The following is a 19,545-nucleotide window of genomic DNA, read 5'->3' as shown; positions in this document are numbered from 1 at the left end:
GTCTGCTTAATGTTTAGGAGAATATTCATAGTTATATTTTGTGGCCTTCAAGTAGAGATGGTTCCACTGCAGACCTCATGAAAATTATTGTGGTATATCAATGTAAGAAAGTTTATTTGGATTGTGTTTTGCAAGTCCCAACTGGCAATTTCTCAATGGTCCTGTTTTCATAATAAATTAAGTAGGAAATATTATAACCTGTTATAACTAAAAACATTTTAGCTCATGCTACCCGTCTACTTAGCCGTGCTCTATAACATCAAGTTAGTATTTTGAACGTGGACAACAATGGAATTGGAATTTGACACATTGTGGCAGCGGATGAAGTGTTATATCACACAAAAGAATACGGTAATTGTTCTTTTCTCTCTAGACATCGATGAATGTGCAACCAACACATCAAACTGTCAGCAAATCTGCATCAACACAAATGGAGGCTACACCTGCAAATGTAGGAATGGTTTCACTGTCAACCAAGCCAACAACACCCTTTGTGATGGTAGGAAATCTTCAAGCATGTACATCCTCCTGCAGCATAAGCACATTAGTGGGAAATGGTTTACTGATGAAGTTTTGTTTCCTTTGGTCAGAATAATCCATATTAATTGGTTTTACCAAATGTGTTCCCACAACATAGGACACAGAGCATAGAACAGCTCAGCACAATACAGACCCTTCAGCCCACGATGTTGTGCTGAACTTTAAACCTACTCTAAAATCAATTTAATCCTCCCCTCCTACATTGCCCTCTATTTCTCTGTCACCTAAGTGCCTTTGTAAGAGTTTCTTAAATGCCCCTAATGTACCTGCCTCGACCACAACCACTGGAAGGATGTTCCACGCACCCGCCACTCTCTGTGTAAATAACTTACCTCTGACATCCCCCCCCCCCATACTTTCCTCCAGCCATCTTAAACCCCTCCCCCCTTGTGTTAGCTATTTCCACCTGGGGGAAAAGCCTCTAGCTTTCCATTTGATCTAAGCCTCGTACATCTTGTATACCTCTATCAAGTTACCTCTTATACGCCTTCACTCCAAAGAGAAAGGTCACCAGATTGAGGAATCATTCAGCTACTTACAGATACACTTAGAGGCCACTTTATCAGGTGCACCTGTACACCTGCTCATTAATGCAAATATCCCATCAGGCAATTATGTGAAAGCAACTCAATGCAGAAAAGCATACAAACATGGTCAAGAGGTTCAGTTGTTGTTGAGACCAAACAAATAAATGGGGACAGAATGTGATCTAAGTGACTTAGACCATGGAATGATTATTGGTGCCAGACGGGGTGGTTTGGGTATCTCAGAAACTGCTGATATGGTGTTTCCACCCACAACAGTCTCTAAAGTTTATAGAGAATGGTACAAAAAGCAAAAAATAATATGTGAGTGTGTGGCAGTTCTGTGGGCAAAATACCTTGTTAATGAAAGTTAGGTCAGAGGAGAATGGCCAGACTGGTTCAAACTGATAGGAAGTTGACAGTAACTAGTAACTCAAATAACTACGCATTACAACAGTGTTGCGCAGAAGAGCATCTTTAAATACACAACACATTGAACCTTGAGGTGGATGGGCTACAGCAGCAAAAGACCATGGCTTTGTGACCACTTAGTTAGGCATAGAAAGAATAGAGTGGGCTGTGTGTATATTACATTTTCTGCGAGTGAGGAAAATCCGAAATATGTATTGGATGCCCATTCCTCAGAACTCCTCACAGATAAGATAACAACTGCTGTATAATTGGCAACCAATCTGCTTTCACCTCTTTCAAGTTTCAAATCTTCCTCTTCAAAATACCACAATCAGATGATGCGATAATTACAACAAAGAGTTTATTGTTATAACAAAAAAACATTGTCTACTTATGGCAATTTATGTAATAGTAATACATTAAAGATGTCAAAATCTGATGTACTAGGTTAAGTTCAATAATTCTTTTAGAAGATGCAATAAATGGGAACTATTTAAGTTGTCGATATGCCCTGTTACTTCTGCAAAAAAACATTTATCTACTACACAGTTTATCTACTTGCAGATTCTATTTTTATATAAATAATACCTATAATATGATGTGTAATTTGATTGCACTTTAGTATCTTGAGGACAAACAAAATTTCTTTTATTACTTTTCAAAGTACATAACAATCTGATAATGAGTCATGCATCAAGATCTATTGTGGGCACATTGTTTAATTGTTTAATATGCCAACATACAAGAGAATGGTATCAATTATAGAGCACCTGGGTTTCTAGGTAAATACTCCATCCAGTTGTACTCACAGGGCTGTAAAATTTGCAAGGCTTTGTTCATCAAGGGAGACACAGGCGAATGCAGATATTGGAATCAGGAGCAACAAAGAAGAAAGTGGAGGAACTCAGCATTTGTGAAGTTAATGGACTGTTGATGTTTCAAGTTGAGACCCTTCATCAGTCCACTGACACAATCTGAGTTTCTCCAGCTTCTTGTTTGTTTATTCAACAATATTTGATCAAAATAATGAATAACAGAAGATTTATTATCATCTTCTGTGGCCTTTCAAAGGAGATATCGTTTCACTGTCTACAGAAAGAAATTTGAAGTAAATTTCATAAGCACAGGTTTCTGCAGGTGCTGGAAATCCAGAGCAACACACACAAAATGTTTTCTGAACTACATTTTGTAATTGCTAACTGGCAAGTTCCCAGTGCTTCTGTTCTTAATAGATGTACAGTAGGTGGAAATTTTATAGCTTTATGTGAGAAATATCAACGTTATAACTCATACTCCCTGTTGAAGTAACTGCCGTCACCAATAATAAAATAAACTAAAATAACTGGCGCCAGAACACATGCACTTTCAAGACTCAAGCATTCTTTTTATTTTACTTGTGCCCAAGGAAGGCTTGTCCTGGTCCAAGTCAATGGGAGTAGGCAGTTTAAATGGTTTGGCACAGACTAGATGGGCCAAAAGGCCCATTTCTGTGATGTACTTTATTACTCTAAGGAGAAGCGCATGGGTCCCTGTCACCCACACTGCTCTGAAGTCTGAACAGAAAAGTATTATTTTTACACAGAATTGGCTTAACAGTTACAGATATGATTATTGTAAATTGTCATTTCGTACGACCAGATTCATACGGCCAGATTTGGGAACAGCTTCTTTCCAACTGTGATAAGACTGCTGAACAGATCCTGACCTGGTTCTGGGCTGTACCTTCCAAATATCTGGACCTGACTTGCACTACCTTACTTTCCCTTTTCTATTTTCTAATTATGATTTATAATTTAAATTTTTATTATATTTACTTCAAGTTGTATTTCAGGGAGCACGAAGCGCAGAAACAAATATCACTGTGATGATTGTACGCTCTAGTATCAATTGTTTGGTGACAATAAAGTAAAGTAAGTAAGTGTATATGTAAATTGTACATCAGTAAAAATGCTTTTTCTGTGGTAAATTATATTAAATTATCACCGCGAACAGTGAAGGGTGAGCATTGGCAAGGCGACTTCAGAGGATGAGACAAGAAGGTTTGTTGCAGTTGGAGTGGCAATACTTACAGAGAAGAAGTCATCACCCTGACACAGTGGTGTCAAGAAAACAACCTCTCCCTCAATGCCGCAAAAACAAAGGAGCTGGTTGTGGCTTACAGGAGGAATGGAGACAGGCTAACCCCTGTTGACATCAATGGTTCTGGGGCTGAGAGGGTGAACAGCTATAAGTTCCTTGGCATACACGTCACCGAGGATCTCATAAGGTCTGTACACACCAGCTGTGTCGTGAAAAAGTCACAAAAGCACCTCTTTCACCTCAGATGGTTGAAGAAGTTTGGCATGAATCCCCAAGTTCTAAGGACTTTCTACAGGGGCACAATTGAGAGCATCCTGACTGGCTGCATCACTGCCTGGTATGGGAACTGTACTTCCCTAAATTGCAGGACTCTACAGAGAGTGGTGCAGACAGCACTAGGTCTAGGTCCAGTGTTCAGATCCCAGTGTGAGGTACCTTATGCTGTTTGGACAATTTAAATGCTGGCCTAGACTGGAGGCAAGAGCCAAATTCACTCACTCTCCGCGATCTTCACTCCTCTTTCCATGGCACTGAAGCCTTTCGCTGTTCCATTGTGAGATCCATTCAAACACTGGCTTAGATGGACTGAAAAATCGGTGTCATCAGGACAAGAGCCGATTTCACTCAATCACCGTGATCGCCATAATCATGGCACTGGGTCTATGAAGACTGTCCAGTTGCTGTGCTCCGTGCTGCTAATATGATGAACTGATGAGTGAGCCTTTGGGCCTACTGTGGGTTTCTCCAGGGTTCGAATCTGAGGACTCAACTCTGATTCGGAATGCTGTTGTTCACTTCAATTGATTGCGTGATTTGTGCTTTTTCTCTTTCTCTTATGCATCGAGACTTGGTCTCACTTCAAAGATCTCACTTGACCAAAACTTCCCCAGGCTATCGTTGTTGTTGCTGCAGCTTCCACATCCCCATCCACTTAGTCAGGCTCTGTAATGTTGTTGGTATTTTGCAGGTGGACAACAATGAAATTTGTAGTCACCATAGGGAAGAATTTGACACACTGTGGTGGATGATGGTGTGTTTAAAGCATGATGAAATATGACAATGTGTGACCAAATGACTAAATGATTGGCTGTTTCTTTCCAGACATTGATGAATGTGCAGGATACACACATAATTGTCAACAACTCTGCATCAACACGGTTGGAAGCTACATGTGCAGATGTTGGCCTGGCTTCACAGAAATTGACAACTATTGTACTGGTAGGATGTGGATCCTATATAATTGATAAATTCAAAACTGTGGAATAGAAACTTGTCTGCATGATGCTGCTCTCACCATCGGAGCCTAGTTACCGTTTTTGGGTCAGTTCAGTGGGTATTTAATGATCCTTTTAGAGCACTACAGAGAAATTTGGACAAAACTTGGTCCAGATGCAAAGAGCCAAATTTTAGTGATAGGCAAGTATTCCTCCCAAATGAGTCAACTATTTGTCATGGATCTAACAGTCATCATTAGTTTTGCTTCAACCGCACAATCCCAATGCCCTTTGATCTTGCTCCTGATCCCACAACAATCTTTTACCCTTTCATGATTCAGGTCCACAACCAAACCTGATAATAATCCTGGCTCAGACCATCTGATTTGCCCTGATACTTTCCTTACTATCTCCTCAGCTATCCACACAACTGCCCGCTAGACTCCCATTTCCCATCCCACATCTCGCTGCTGGCCTCTGATCGCACCCGGCACTTTCCAGTCTGTTGGTATTAGATCACTGACCACATCAGCCCCTCATTTCCCTGAGCTCCAATCTCAGTCTCATTCTGTGCAATCATAAAGTCTCCAATTCAACCTCAACTCTAACCTTACTAAGTGACAGTCTCTTATCACCTCTCCCACACCTCTGAACATTATCCAATCTGTCTCCAAACCACCTTCTTCCTACTCAGTGTCCAATCTTATACCCTTTCCTGACTTTAATAGTATCCAGTTTTCCATTCCCTAATTCCATAGCCAATACAATACAATCTAACGGACTTCATTTCTCTTCTTCCCCGTCTAAGATGGCAGTCTCCGATTTCCACCCTCCATCATATAATCTGCTCCTGTATGATACCATCTCTTCTCCAACTAGCCCGTGGGTTTATTCCCCCTTACCCTCCATTCCCCAACCTGTAGCTGTCTGGTTTCAAACCACCCCTTTTTTCTTTCATTCAAAATCACTTCCTGCCCTCTTTTCCCTGCCACAGCCTAGGTAAAATTGGACACGTGGCTGCAGGACCTCCTCAAACCAACCTCTCACAATAGAGTACTGCAGGCACACTTTACTCTGGAAAATATATAATACCAAGTTGGTAGTATCTGAATCTAGTGACTGGAATGGTAGTTAGTCTTGCTGCTGTCTCTATTTAATGCATCCATGAGGGTACATCAGAGTATCCAGGCAAATACTCTACCTAGTGATTCTATTTGGCCTACACAACCTACAGGTCTTCATTTGGCATTATAATATTCTTGAGTTTGTATAGTAGGGATGACACTGCAGACCTCAATAATACTATTGCGGTAAGTCAATTCTAGGAAGAAATATCAAGCATATATTTCAAATTTTATAAAAGCAAGTTAGTATATTTCAGGAAGAGAGCATCAAAAAATTTATTTTTAGAGAGAGCAACTTAACATACTACATGATGATGTATTAAATTTGATGAAATTTGGCACTGTCCAGCTTTATGAAATAATGGACATTTTCTTCCAGATGTCAATGAATGTGCAACAAACACATCAAACTGTGATCAAACCTGCATCAACACATACGGAAGCTTCATGTGCCTATGTAATCCTGGCTTCAGCAATGACTTGACCAATCCTTCGTTTTGCGATGGTAGGAAATTTTCAAACATGTAGATTCTCTGAAATCAATGATTTTTTGATAGAATTTCTGATTAGGCTGTATGATCCCATCAAAGCAAGCTTTTGTCCTCTTCAATAATCAAAAAATTACTCCAACCTTCTGATGTAACAGGGATATTTTCATTCGGGAGTTGAATAAAGTGTTTGTCTATGTCATCAATTATTAGTCAGTTGTTAATGCTAGTCTTACTGAGTAGGGAGTAGAGACTGATAGAACATGTGAAAGAATCATTTCCAATGATCACTGTTTAAGAAATGCTCAAAAAGTAAACCAGAAAATTATAGGCCGATGACCTTGACATAAGTAATGTGAAAGTTATTGCTCAACTCTTGCCAATGGTCAATACCCCTGCTCACCTAATTACCTAATCTGTCTTAATTTATCTACTACAGTTTTTTGCTTGACACCTCACTCATCGCGTCCAACTCTGTCAACTCTTCACTCTTCCCCCAGTTCTGCAGAAGGATCTTTAAGTCAAAATTTAAACTGCTTTCTCTTTCCACAGCTGCTGTTTGACTGGCTGAGTTTTCCAATGAGTTTTGTATTTGTTTCAGTAAGGTTTAATTCAATCTTCTTCTTCAGATATTGATGCATATGTGACCAACATGGCATACTGTGAATGAACCTGCATCCATATATGTGGAAGCTTTTACTGCAGCTGTCAGAACATCCTCAGCATGGACATACACAATTCATCTTCTGCTGTTACTGTCACTATTTACTTGCATGTTTTCTATCGAGGCACAAGGTTGCCCTAGCAGGCATGGTGAAGGAGAATCAAAGGGATTCTACAGATATGTTCAGAGCAAAAGAATTGCAAGGGACAAAAGGTATAGCACTTGTTCCGCTTGCAAGGGTAAGTGCCGGGAGGAAGATCTGTGGAGAGGGATAGATGGACGAGGGAGCCACATAGGGAGAGAACCTTGCAGAAAGTCGGGAGGAGGGAAAGATGTGCTTGGTGTTAAGGTCTGGTTGGAGACAGTGGAAGTTATGGAGAACTTGATGTGGAAGCAATGGGGTGGGAGCAAGAGGAACCCTATCCCTGTTAGGGTGAGGATGGGGTGAGGTCAGACATGCAAGAAATGGAAGAGATGCAGTTGAGGGCAACCTTCATAGTGGAGGAAAGAAAGCCCCTTTCTCTGAAGAAGGAGGACATCTCATTAGTTCTGGAATGAAAAGCCTCATCCTGAGAGCAGATGTAGTGAAGACTGAGGAACTGAGAGAAGGGGATGGCATTTTTTTCAAGTGACAAGGTGGGAACAGATATAGTCTAGGTAGCTGTGTGAATCAGAGGGTTTATAAAAGATGTTAGCAGATTAACTGATTCCAGAGATAGAGACAGAGAGATCAAGAAAGGAGATGGAGGTGTCAGAAATGCACGGTAAATTTGAGAGCAGGGTGGAAGTTGGAGGCAAAGTTGATGACGAGATCAGCATGGGTGCAGGAAGCATCCCCAATACAGTCATCAATGCAACTTAGGAGAAGTTGGGGAGCAATATCTATGTAGGCTTGGAAAATAGACTATTCCACATAGCTGACAAAAAGGCAGGCATAGTGGGGACCCATGTGAGTGTCCATGGCTACACCTTTGGTTTGGAAGGAGGAGCCAAAGGAGAAATGATTGGGAGTGAAGGCTAGTTCCGCCAGGTGGAGGAGATAGTGATGGAGGTGAACAGGTTGGGTCTGTTATCTAGAAAGAAGTGAAGAGCCCTCCTAATGGGGGATGGAGATGTATAGGGACTGGATGTCCATGGTGAAAATGAGACGATCAGGGCCAGGGAAGTTTTTGAAAAGGTCCAGAGCATGTGAAGAGTCATGGATGTAGGTAGGAAGGGGCTTAACCAGGGGGAATAAAACAGAGTCAAGGTATGTAGATATAAGTTCAGTAGGGCAGGAACAAGTGGAAACAATGTGTCTAGGCAGGTTTGTGGAGGAGCAGGGTAAGAGAACTATAACCCTCCTCTCTTTCATTTTGTGCACATCTGCCCTCACCCCATTCTCCTGCTCCCACACCATGAATAGGGTTCCTCTTGTCCTCACCTACTACCCCAGTAGCCTCTGCATACAGCACATAATTCTCCGTAACTTCTGCCATCTCCAATGGGATCCCACCACCAAGAACATCATTCGCCCCCACCACTTCCTGCTTTCCACTGGGATCACTCCCTACGCAGCTCCCTTATCCATTTGTCCCTCCCCATTGACCTCCCTCCTGGCAGTTAACCTTACAAGCGGAACAAGTGCAACACCTGCCCCTACACCACCTTCCTCACTACCATTCAGGGTCCCAAACAGTCCTTTACAGGTGAGGCAACACTTCACCTGTGAGTCTGTATCCGGTGCTCCTGGAGGTGTGGCCTCCTGTATATCAGTAAAACCCAACGCAAATTGGGAGACTGCTGCACCGAGCACCTACCCTCAGTCCACCAGAAAAAGTGGGATCTCCTGGTGGCCACCAACTTCAATTCTACTTACCATTCCTATTCCAACATGTTAGTCCATGGTCTCCTCTACCACTGTGATGAAGCCACACTCTGGTTGGAGACGCAACATCTTTTATTCCATCTGGGTAGCCTCCAAACTAATGGAATAAACATCGATTTCTCGAATCCAGTAATTGGCCCTCTCTTTTCACCATTCCCATTCCTGTTTCTCTCTCTCACCTCATCTCCTTAACTGCCCATCAGCTCCTCCTCCCTTTCCTTTCTTCAATAGTCTTCCACCCTCTCCAATCAGATTCTCCCTTCTCCAGCTCTTTACCTCTTTCACCTATCACCCTCCCAGCTCTTTACTTCACCCCTCCCCCCCACCTCCCAGTTTCACCAATAACCTACCACAGTGGGGTACTTCTTCCTCCCCTCCCCCTATCTTCTTGCACTCACCTCATCTTTTCCTCCAGTCCTGATGAAGGGTCTCGACCTGAAACGTCAACTGTTTACTGTCCATAGAAGCTGCTTGGCCTGCATTTTATTTGTGTTCCTTGGATTTCCAGCATCTGCAGATTTTCTTGTCTATTGAGTACAGGAGTTAGGATGCTATGCTGAAGTTGTATAAGACATTGGTGAGGCCTAATTTGGAGTATTCTGTGCAGTTTTGGTCACCTGCCTGCAGGTAAGATGTAAATAAGAACATAAGATGTAAGAGCAGAATTAGGCCATTTGGCCCAAAAAACCATAACACCATAAGACATAGGAGCAGAATTAGGCCATTCAGCCCATCGAGTCTGCACCACCATTTCATCATGGCTGATCCCATACACCTGCCCTCTCACCATGCTCCAACCAATCAGGAATCTATCAACTTCTGCTTTAAATATACCCACGGACTTGGCCTCCACCACTGTCTGTGGTAGAGCATTCCAAAGATTCACCACACTTTGGATAAAGAAATTCCTCCTTACTTCCGTTCTAAAACATTGCCCCTCAATTTTGAGGCTATGCACTTTAGTTCTGGATACCCCTACCATGGGAAACATCCTCTCTACATCCACCTTATCTAGTTCTTTCAACATTCGGCAGGTTTCAATGAGATCCCCTAAATTCCAGTGAGTGCAGGCCCAAAGCTGCCAAACCCTCCTCATATGTTAACCCTTTCATTCCTGGAATCATTCTCTTGAACCTCCTCTGGACTCTCTGATGCAATTGCTTCCTTAGCACTACCTACCCCTCCATCTATCTTCGTATCATCCGCAAACTTTACCACAAAGACATCAATTCCATTATCTAAATCACTGACAAACAATGTGAAAAGTAGTAGTCCCAATACTGACCCCAGAGGAACACCACTAGTCACTGACAGCCAACCAGGAAAGGACCCCTTTATTCTCAGTCACTGCTTCCTACCTGTCATGCCAGTATATTTCCTGTAACACCATTGGATTTTATCTTGTTAAGGAGCCTCATATGTGGCACCTTGTCGAAGGCCTTCTGAAAATCCAAGTACACAACATCAACCAAATGTCCTTTGTATATACTGCTAGTTACTTCTTCAAAGAATTCCAACTGATTTGTCAGGCAAGAATTTCCCTTGAGAGGATCATACTGTCTACAACCTATCTTATCATGTGCCTCCAAGTACCCTGAGACTTCATTCTTAATATTCGACTCCAACATCTTCCCAACCACCAAGGTCAGACTAACTGGCCTATAATTTCCTTTCTTCTGCTTCTCTCCCTTCTTGAAGAGTGGAGTGACATTTGCAATTTTCTAGTGCAGCCCCCTGGTTTCCTTAGCTGCTTAAGTCTAGGGAAGACAATTTCCAGCCCCGCCAAACTTGTGAGATTGAGGCGCAAGCCCACCCCAAACCCCTGTTTGCATGGATGCTGTGTAACTACCCTGTTACAAATTAGTGCCATGAAATAACAGACAGTACATTGAATGTGATTCAAAGTTTATCTTTATGATTCTTAGTTTGACTAAAGGGTTAGTAAAGAAAAGAAAGGGTCCTTTTTAATGAAACAGTCTAATGTGCACACGCTGGAGCTCACAGTTTCTTCAAGTCACCAGTAGTCTCCATTGATCTCAGCCCAGGCTTCATTAAATCACGGTCCCGCTCCAGGATGAATCCTACAACCTCTTCTCTCCTGCATCTTCCCTCTTCATCTCCTCTCGATCAGAAGCCCCAAACCCAGCCTTAGTGTCCTTCACCAGAGAAACCTCCGCTAAATTCGACCATCCTAATTGGATGGCACACATTTCTCCCCATCTCTTATCTTCAACAATAACCCAAACAAGCTGAAAATGGAGCAAGCTGAAAACAAGCTGCTCTTACAGAACTGCCAAAATGAAATACATACAGCGTTACAGTAAAAATATGAACCAGGGCATTACACCAGTCTTCCGGAACCATTCCAGAACCTGGTGATTCTTGAAAGATCATTACTATTGCCTCGACAATCTCTTCAGCCACCTCTTTCAGAACCATGTGGCGCACACCATCTGGTTGAAAGAGTACAGAGAAAACTTACAAGGACATTGCCGGGACTGGAAGACTTGAGTTATAAGGAAGGATTGAGTAGGTTGGGACTTCTTCTCCTTGGAACATAGAAGATTTGGGGGAGATATACAAAATTATGAGGGGTATAGATAGGGCAAATGTAAGTAGGCCTTTTCCACTGAGATTGGGTGGAACTACAACCAGAAGCCATGAGTTAAGGGTGAAAGGTGAGAAGTTTAAGGGGAACATAAGGGGAAACTTCTTCATTCAAAGTGTCCTGAGAGTGTGGAATGAGCTGCCAGAACAAGTGATGCATGTGAGATTGATTTCAATGTTTAAAAGAAGTTGGAAAGTTACATGGATAGTAGGGATATGGAGGGCCATGGTCGCGGTGCAGGTCGATGGGAGGAGGCAGTTTAAAGGTTTTTTGCGTGGAGTAGATGGACTGAATGGCCTGTTTCTGTGCTGTACTTATCTATGACTCTATGAAATACTTAATTTTATAAAGTTTATCCATAATATATTTAGCATGGTTAGATGAACTTAATATTTAATTTTAGATGTTCTGAATGTGGTTGTTTAATTTTCCTCTTTATTTCATTGTTAAATGGTTTAAAGTCAAACCGAATGCCATTTCACCTGACCATATTAGGATTTTTACTTTAATATCCATACAGAGTACTCAACCTGCTCATTTTTATTTATTAACCAAATTGGATATTTTTGTGGTTAAATTATTATTCCTTCTGCAATGAAAACAGTAACCTAGACTTTATGGTTGTGATTATGGCAAAACATGAAGCTAATTGCTGACAGGAACCACTGGAACTAGAACAGCATTAAAGGCAGACAACCAGAAGCTGGTGTTTACCCCTTATTCATGCAAATTAAATCAATGGAGCGTCAGATCCTGGATGCAAAATTATACCTTTACCCTCTATGTTTACAAAAATTGTTAATTTAGCTGCTACTTGAAGATTGTATATGGAACCTCCCTTTACTTTTTAATTGCCTTTTGCCAACCACCACATTAAGAAGGACATTCACCCATCTTTAAATTTATCCATGCTAAAGACATTCAGAAAATCCATTCCATACTATCAGCAAGGCTGATTTGATTTCCTCACTGCTAAATTAAAGGCACGATAACTAAGCTAATGCCATTTGTTCAATTCTGTGTGGAAAATCCACCATTTGGCAGCAGAAAAGTGGAATCACAATTTCTTCATTTCACTGCAAAATTCATTTTAACTGCTCTGTGTGAAATCTTCTTTTGGGTGATAGATATGAAAGCCGTGTTTTATTGCAGCATACATTCACTCTGCTGGTATCCATGCAATCTTCCATATTCAAACTACTGGAGCATTTTAAGAATACTCTAACCACAACTAACTTTAGCCTTAATCACATCTTTACACTATTTGCAGTACAACGTAAAATTATCCTACGGGTAACTGTCACAAGCGAGCATCTGGATTTGGCTGATGAACAAATCAGAAAGAAGGTTTTCCTACATCTCCAAGAATATGCTACATGGGTTGCTTCTTATTTTCACAGGTATGCTATGGAAAATTATCATTAATTGTTCATTCTGAGTTATAAACTGAGCCTTCCTCAATTGAATATAGTGAAGTATTATAGAAATCAGGTGCTTAATTCTAGGGGCAATTGAGATCACATACAATCTGCAAGCTGGCACCATCTGCTTCAGTAAATGCCCTTTCCCCTTATACCGAGTTCCTATACTGAAATATTGAATAGCACTTCCCAACAGAAGAATTCCAAATGATACACGAGACACTACCAGTCCAAATCATTTTAATTTCAGTTATTACATTTCAAAGTTCAAAGTTCATATATGTCACCATATACAACCCTGAGATTCCTTTACTTGCAGGCATGCTCAATAGAAGCATAATAGAATAATAACCATAATAGAATTGATAGAAGACTGCACCAGCTTGGGCATTCAACTAGCGTGCAAAAGACAATAAACTGTGCAAGTATAAAAAAGAAAGAAATGATAATAATAAATAAGCAATAAGAATTGAGAACATAAGATGAAGAATTCTTGAAAGTGAATCCATTGGTTGTGGGAACATTTTGATGATGGGGCAAGTGAAGTTGAGTTATCCCCTTTGGTTCAAGAGTCTGATGGTTCAGGGATATTAACTGTCCCTGAATCTGGCAGTGTGAGCCCTGAGTCTCCTGTACCTTTTCCCTGGTGACAGTGCAAGAAGACAGCATCTCCTGGATGATGGAGTCCCTGATGATGGATGTTGCTTTCCTGCAACAACGCTTTATGTAGATATGCTCAGCGATGGGGAGGGCTTTATCCGTGATGAACTGGACCATATCCACTATTTTTTGTAAGATTTTCCATTCAAGGGCATTGGTGTCTCCACATCAGGCTGTGATGCCTTTCTGAAGATTGCTAAAATATAGTTTTCTGTATATTTTCCTGTAAACTACTGAAGCATGACCAGTTACTGAATTATTAATGTATATTTCAGTTAATATTTTCAACAATAATTTTAGCTAGAGATTTAAGTGCTGTAAAGGGTCAAAGCCTCAGAAGGACCTGATAAGGTGTTGAACTAAATTGGAGATAAAAGTATGGAGACCAGGATCAGGTCCAGAGGGATAAACCTGACATTGGATCAGTAACTGATCTGATCAGGACCTATACTGGGTTTTCAGTCAGTTGTGGTAGAAGCAAAGTTGGTCAGTGTTCATTTGTACAATCTGAATCAGGTATAAAGGTTGGGGTTTGTGAATCAGGGAAAATGGTGAGAAACTGGCTTCAAGTAAAGGGACTGGGAAGCTGGGAGAATAATATTTAGGTAAGAAGCCAAGGAGATGTGAAGAGGTGGATGGAACTCAGTACAGGTCAGTTGGTGCAGGGTAAAGTTAGGCTTCCAGGGATTTGGAAAGGATTGGAAGAGATCTTTGGGGTGGCATTGATCTGTATCATGGGATATTGTGTGGTAAGGGGGAGGTTTCCAATTCAGTGTTCCTCAATAAATACCTCATTTTCTTCAAAACATTGGTCACTCCTTGGACAACTTAAATCTTTTTTTCTGCCAAGTGCTCCAGGAAAAATTGAAAAGACTAATATTGCAGATTCTGGAAATCTGACTAAAGCAGAAAATGGTGGAACTACCTAGCTGGTCAACAGCACTTAGAGACTCTATTTGATCAGTTCATCAATCTCGATAATGGGACTATCTCAAGAAGGTCAAAGAGGGCTAACCCAAGCCCAGCACCATAGTTCCACTTCCCAACCACAGATAATGACCAGCCAGCACAAGAGTCTCAACCAATGAGAGGACCCAGCTTCGGAATCAAGGTTGTTCCTACTACTGCAGAGAAGCAGGTCACCTGCGGACCAAACATCCGAAGTTACAGCCCTTAGGAAAACTGCTAAGATCCTCCGGTGTTGGGAGGTCTGGGATGGGAGCACCCATTACTCCTAAGCCTACAGATTCTGGTGTCTTACTGAACAGCGAGAACTCCTGAGGAAAGAACTGGTGAAAGGTGAATGCATTTGTGGACTCTGGTAATTTCCTCATTTAGGGACAGCCCGTTGGCTCAACATACCACTGCAGGCACACGACCACAACTGCCTCTTGGGTCCAGGCAGATCTTTCAGCAGACATCAGTTTTGAAAATGAGGACAGAGGAACATACAGAGGACATCTGTTTTCATATCACAGATTCTCCTCACGTGCCCCTGATTCTTGGGCACCCTTGGCTATACATAACCTTTCCATGTAGTCAAGTCTTTGCAAGAAAGAATGTTATCAGTTTGATATTCCGACATCCAGTCTCTTGACTGAGGCCAGCAGCCGATAAGGAGGCAGACTTTTGCTTAGGGTAACCTAAAGCCTTCAGGGGACCTTGTCCTGCCTCCAAGGCCTCAGTCAATGGAACTGTGTGAGTCCCGAACCTGTATAGTCAGGGGGGTGTGCTGGAATGGGAGAGAAAGGGTCTCTAGTTCAGGAGCAAGCCTAGAAGCCCACCAAGGAAGTACCCAAGCAGCCAAGCCCAAGGGAACCTGTCGCCCGGTCCTGTCTAAGGGAAGGGCCCCTAAACATAAATCCTCAAAGCCTATTCACAAGAAGACAAAGACAATTCATGGATTTTATCATCTCTAATGGCAATCTCTATTCACGTACTCTGAGGATATGGATGAAGATTTGGAATCTGATTTGGTCGAGTCTCTGGAGTCAAATAAGGGCTCCGATTGGGACTCTGTTTCAACAAGGGACTCAAGTGAACCTATGGAGGAGACTCCGAGGTCTGGCAAATTGACCCCCGTCTCCTAAGGAGCCTCAAGAATCATCATTGGAAGGATATTGGGTGTAGTTGCAACACCCAAGCCAAGTTGAAATATCCTCCATCTACAAAGATTTAGAAGAGGACTTCAGCAAGCAATAGGCCTCGACCCTACAACTGTGTAATAGATCTACTGCCTGGTACTTGTCCTCCACAAGGTTGATCATACACACTCTCAGACCTGGAGAGACACACTATAGATAAAAAAGGCTCTTGCAATGCGATTCATTTGGCCCTCTTCCTCACCAGCCAGCGCAGGCTTCTTCTTCATACAGAAAAAGGATAGAAGCCTGCAGCCTTGCATTGATTATAGAGGGCTGAATTGCATAACGGCCAAGAATCGTTACCCGCTTCCTCTCAAGAACACAGCCTTCGAGATTCTCCAAGAGGCAAGAGTATTCTCAAAGCTAGAGATACAGAGTGTGTACAATCTGATCCACGTAACGGAGGGTGACGAGTGGAACACTGCATTCAACACACCAACAAGGCACTATGAGTACCCGGCTATGCTCTTTGGCCTTGCTAATGCCAGCAGTTATCCACGCCTTCATAAACAGCTGGTGGCGTAGTGGCATCAGCACCGGACTTCGAGGTGAGTGGTCCTGGGTTCGAATCCAGGCAGCTCCTTGAACACTTTCCTTCCGTGAAGGGTTGAGCATCCATGCTAACAACTTGTCCTCATAAAAAACAGACAAAGTGCTAAAGAAACGGCAAGGTTGCCACAAGTCACAGAGGAATAACAGTAAATGATGTGCTGCAGGATGCTGTCCATTGGTATGCCTTCGTATACTTGGGCAACATCCTAATTTTCTCGAAGTCTATGGAGGAGCACATCGCTCACATCAGAGATATCTTGAAGAGGCTTCCGGATCATGGACTTTATATCAAGCTGGAAAAAAACAAATGTCACATCACCAGAGTCTCATTCATGGGTTTTATCATCTCTAATGGCAATCTCAAGATGGACCCTACTAAGACACAGGCAGTCAGTTATTGGCCACAACCACCCAATGTGAAACAAGTCCAATGATTCTTGGGAATTGCCAACTTTTGCAGAAAGTTCATCAGGAAATTCAGTTCAGTGGCAGCTCTGCTGACAGCACTAACTAAGAGATCCATGGGGCCTTTTGTTTGGACTACCGAAGCGGAGGCTGCTTTTGCAGAACTCAAGCAGCAGTTCACAACAGTTCCCATTGTGGTCTCACTTAACCTGGACCTTCTATTCATCATGCAGGTGGATGTCTTGGATGCCAGAGTGGATGCAGTTTTGTCTCAATGGACACCCACGGTCCAATGGTCAGACGGAGTAGGTGAACCAGGATATGGAGCGAACCCTGGGGGGGGGGGGGGGCAGGCCTCAGAGAAACCAGATGAGTGGTGCAATCCTTTGACGTGGGTCGAGGTCGATCACAACACACTACAGCATTCAGCATACAGGATGCCCCCCATTTGAGTCCCAATTTGGGTATTCTCCGCCACTCTTCTTTGAGCAGGAGGCCAAAGTTGTGATTCCTGCTACTAGTCCAGCGCTGTAAAGAGAAATGGACTAGGGCGAGGGAGATTTTGTTGTCCTCTGCCCATAATACTGAACTGAAGGGCTAACTGCAAGGGAAGACAGGGACCAGCTTTCCAGCCTGGTTGTCTACTCAAGATTTGCCTCTGGGTGGAGTCTAAGAAACTGGTGCCTAAGTTCATTGGACCTTTCAAGGTTCTTAAGAAAGTGAACCCAGTAGCTTACACCATGCTGCTCCCCAAGACCATTAAGATCAGTCCCACCCTCCATGTACCCAAGTTGAAACCTGTGAGTACCAGTCCTTTAGCCCCACTGCCATCAGCCCCGCCACTACACAGGCTTATTGATGGGAAACAGGGGTTTTCTCCATAAAGAGAATTATAAATGATTAACATCAACGTCACTGCGAGCAGCCAAGGCCGTAGGGGAGGGGTGCTGCTACGGTAGGCACCTGACTGTGCCAGCTTTCGGGGTTTCAATGCTCAGGAGTATGGATACCTGGCAGGCCCCTTTAAAGATTCAGGCCTGCTCCACTAATTGATGGCCATACTTAGCTGCCAGGATTTGGATATTTAAAGAGCACCTGAACTCAGGTTCAGTGCTCAATTGCCAGCTCTACTTTAGTTCAGTCTGCAAGGACTGCGTACTTGGATTTCTGTCTCATTTGGATCCTCATCTGGCATCTTGTCAAGAACCCTGTTCTCAACTCAGTTTTAAAATTGTGTCTCAAGTCTAATCTCGGATACTCCAGTACCTGGGTCCTTCCTTCTCTTCCCAATTTCACTTCATTACAACTGAGAAAACTTATGAATTTCATGTGTTTTAAGTTGTAGGAAAGAGGAAGGGGTGGAGAGTACAGCCCGAATACTTGTGAAGGGGTGAAAACTAAGAAAGCATAGAATGAGAAAGCAGGTTTTGGTCAACAAATGTTTGTGTTGGGCAAGGGTGTTATGCATGGACTGGTCAAGAGATGTAGATTGTAAGGTATAGACTCCAGCAATAATGAGTAGGCACAGATTTGATATCTTAATCTAAAAGTTATCCAATTTTTTCTTTCAGCATGTACCAAAACAGAACCATTCTGGTACTGGACTGATGGCAAAGAGAAGTTGTGCCCAGGAGATCTAAGTATATAGACAGAAACAGAACAAATAGAATATGTTGAATGACATTTTGTAATATGTTGAATGGCATACCTGTGCAATGTGTACATAATTCTATGATAGTAATAGCATGCAAAAGAAAAAGTTCAACCTTTCTTGTTAGCAGGGAACAACTGGATGGACCTTGGCTGTTGCTTGTACTTCCCTCCACACAATGAAGTCAACAGAGCTAAACGTGTGAGGGAAGAATAAGATTAGATTTGATTGATTAGCTGTACTTGCCACATGTACATCAAAACATACAGTGAAAGGCGCCGTTTGCATCAACAACCAACACAATCCAAAGAGGTACCGGGGCAACCCATATGTGTTGTTACACTTCCTGCGTCAACATAGTATGCCCAATATTTAGTAACCCTAGCCCTTACATCTTTGGAATATGGAAGGAAAGTCATGCAGTCATGGGGAAAATAGTCAAACTACTTACAGACAGCAACGGAATTGAACCCCAGTAAAGCGTTAGGATAGCCGCTACATTCCCATGTCACCTCAATACAAGGGCTGACTGCACTCTACTGGAATCACCAAAGAGTAATTTCACCAATGTATATTCTGCCTGATAGTGCTTGGGAATGAGAATGTAAGTGTAATTCTCTGCTTCATCTTGTTATTTTATAATTACTGCTATTTATCATTTACATTTTCTATAATATTATACTGTATTTGAAGCAAAATTGTATTTACTGTATATACTCAGCATAAGAATGTATTGTGATTTTAGCAAAAATAATGGGCCTAGAAATATAGTTCTGCCAGAATTTGGAGTGAATTTGAGTCACACGCACTGATTGATATTTTCATGTGCAATGCAACCACTACTAATGGCAAGTAAACTCTGCTCAGGCTTCCAGCCGGGCTCAGGTATCAATTATAACCGACATTTTGATGACAAACTCCACTATTTTCATCAGGGAAGATGCCACAGCATGTCTAGTCCAGTGGTATTTATACACCCGTGGTATAATGGACTATACATGCCCTGGCATCATCCCTGATGAAGATGGTAGAGTTTGTCATCAAAACGTTGATTATAATTGATACCTGTACCCAGCTGAGAGCCTGAAAGGAGTTTAATTATCATATACACCTGGAAAGCACGAGACCCTTTTGTAGTACCAATGGGTTCAATTGGCAATGTTAGTGATAAAATTCTTAGGTATGGCATTTTT

At 42.2% G+C, this 19,545-nt stretch overlaps 1 protein-coding gene across 3 annotated transcripts in view; it reads left to right on the top strand.

The window, feature by feature from the left end:
- The window catches only part of LOC140725621 (uncharacterized), a 71,803-nt gene extending 52,466 nt beyond the window's left edge, over positions 1 to 19,337 (top strand). For all 3 annotated transcript variants that reach the window (XM_073041309.1, XM_073041310.1, XM_073041311.1), the window contains 5 exons: positions 374 to 499; positions 4,656 to 4,772; positions 6,272 to 6,397; positions 12,790 to 12,919; positions 18,273 to 19,337. In XM_073041309.1, the coding sequence (XP_072897410.1) occupies positions 374 to 499; positions 4,656 to 4,772; positions 6,272 to 6,397; positions 12,790 to 12,919; positions 18,273 to 18,309 (536 nt within the window). In that variant the 3' untranslated portion in view covers positions 18,310 to 19,337. The remainder of the gene's footprint in view (positions 1 to 373; positions 500 to 4,655; positions 4,773 to 6,271; positions 6,398 to 12,789; positions 12,920 to 18,272) is intronic.
- The last annotated feature ends 208 nt before the right edge of the window (positions 19,338 to 19,545 follow it).

This window comes from Hemitrygon akajei, chromosome 3 (assembly GCF_048418815.1).
Source record: "Hemitrygon akajei chromosome 3, sHemAka1.3, whole genome shotgun sequence".
Classification (NCBI taxonomy): Eukaryota; Metazoa; Chordata; class Chondrichthyes; order Myliobatiformes; family Dasyatidae; genus Hemitrygon; species Hemitrygon akajei.
The sequence above is the reverse complement of the archived record's forward strand: the minus strand, read 5'-3'. Positions and strand labels throughout refer to the sequence as shown.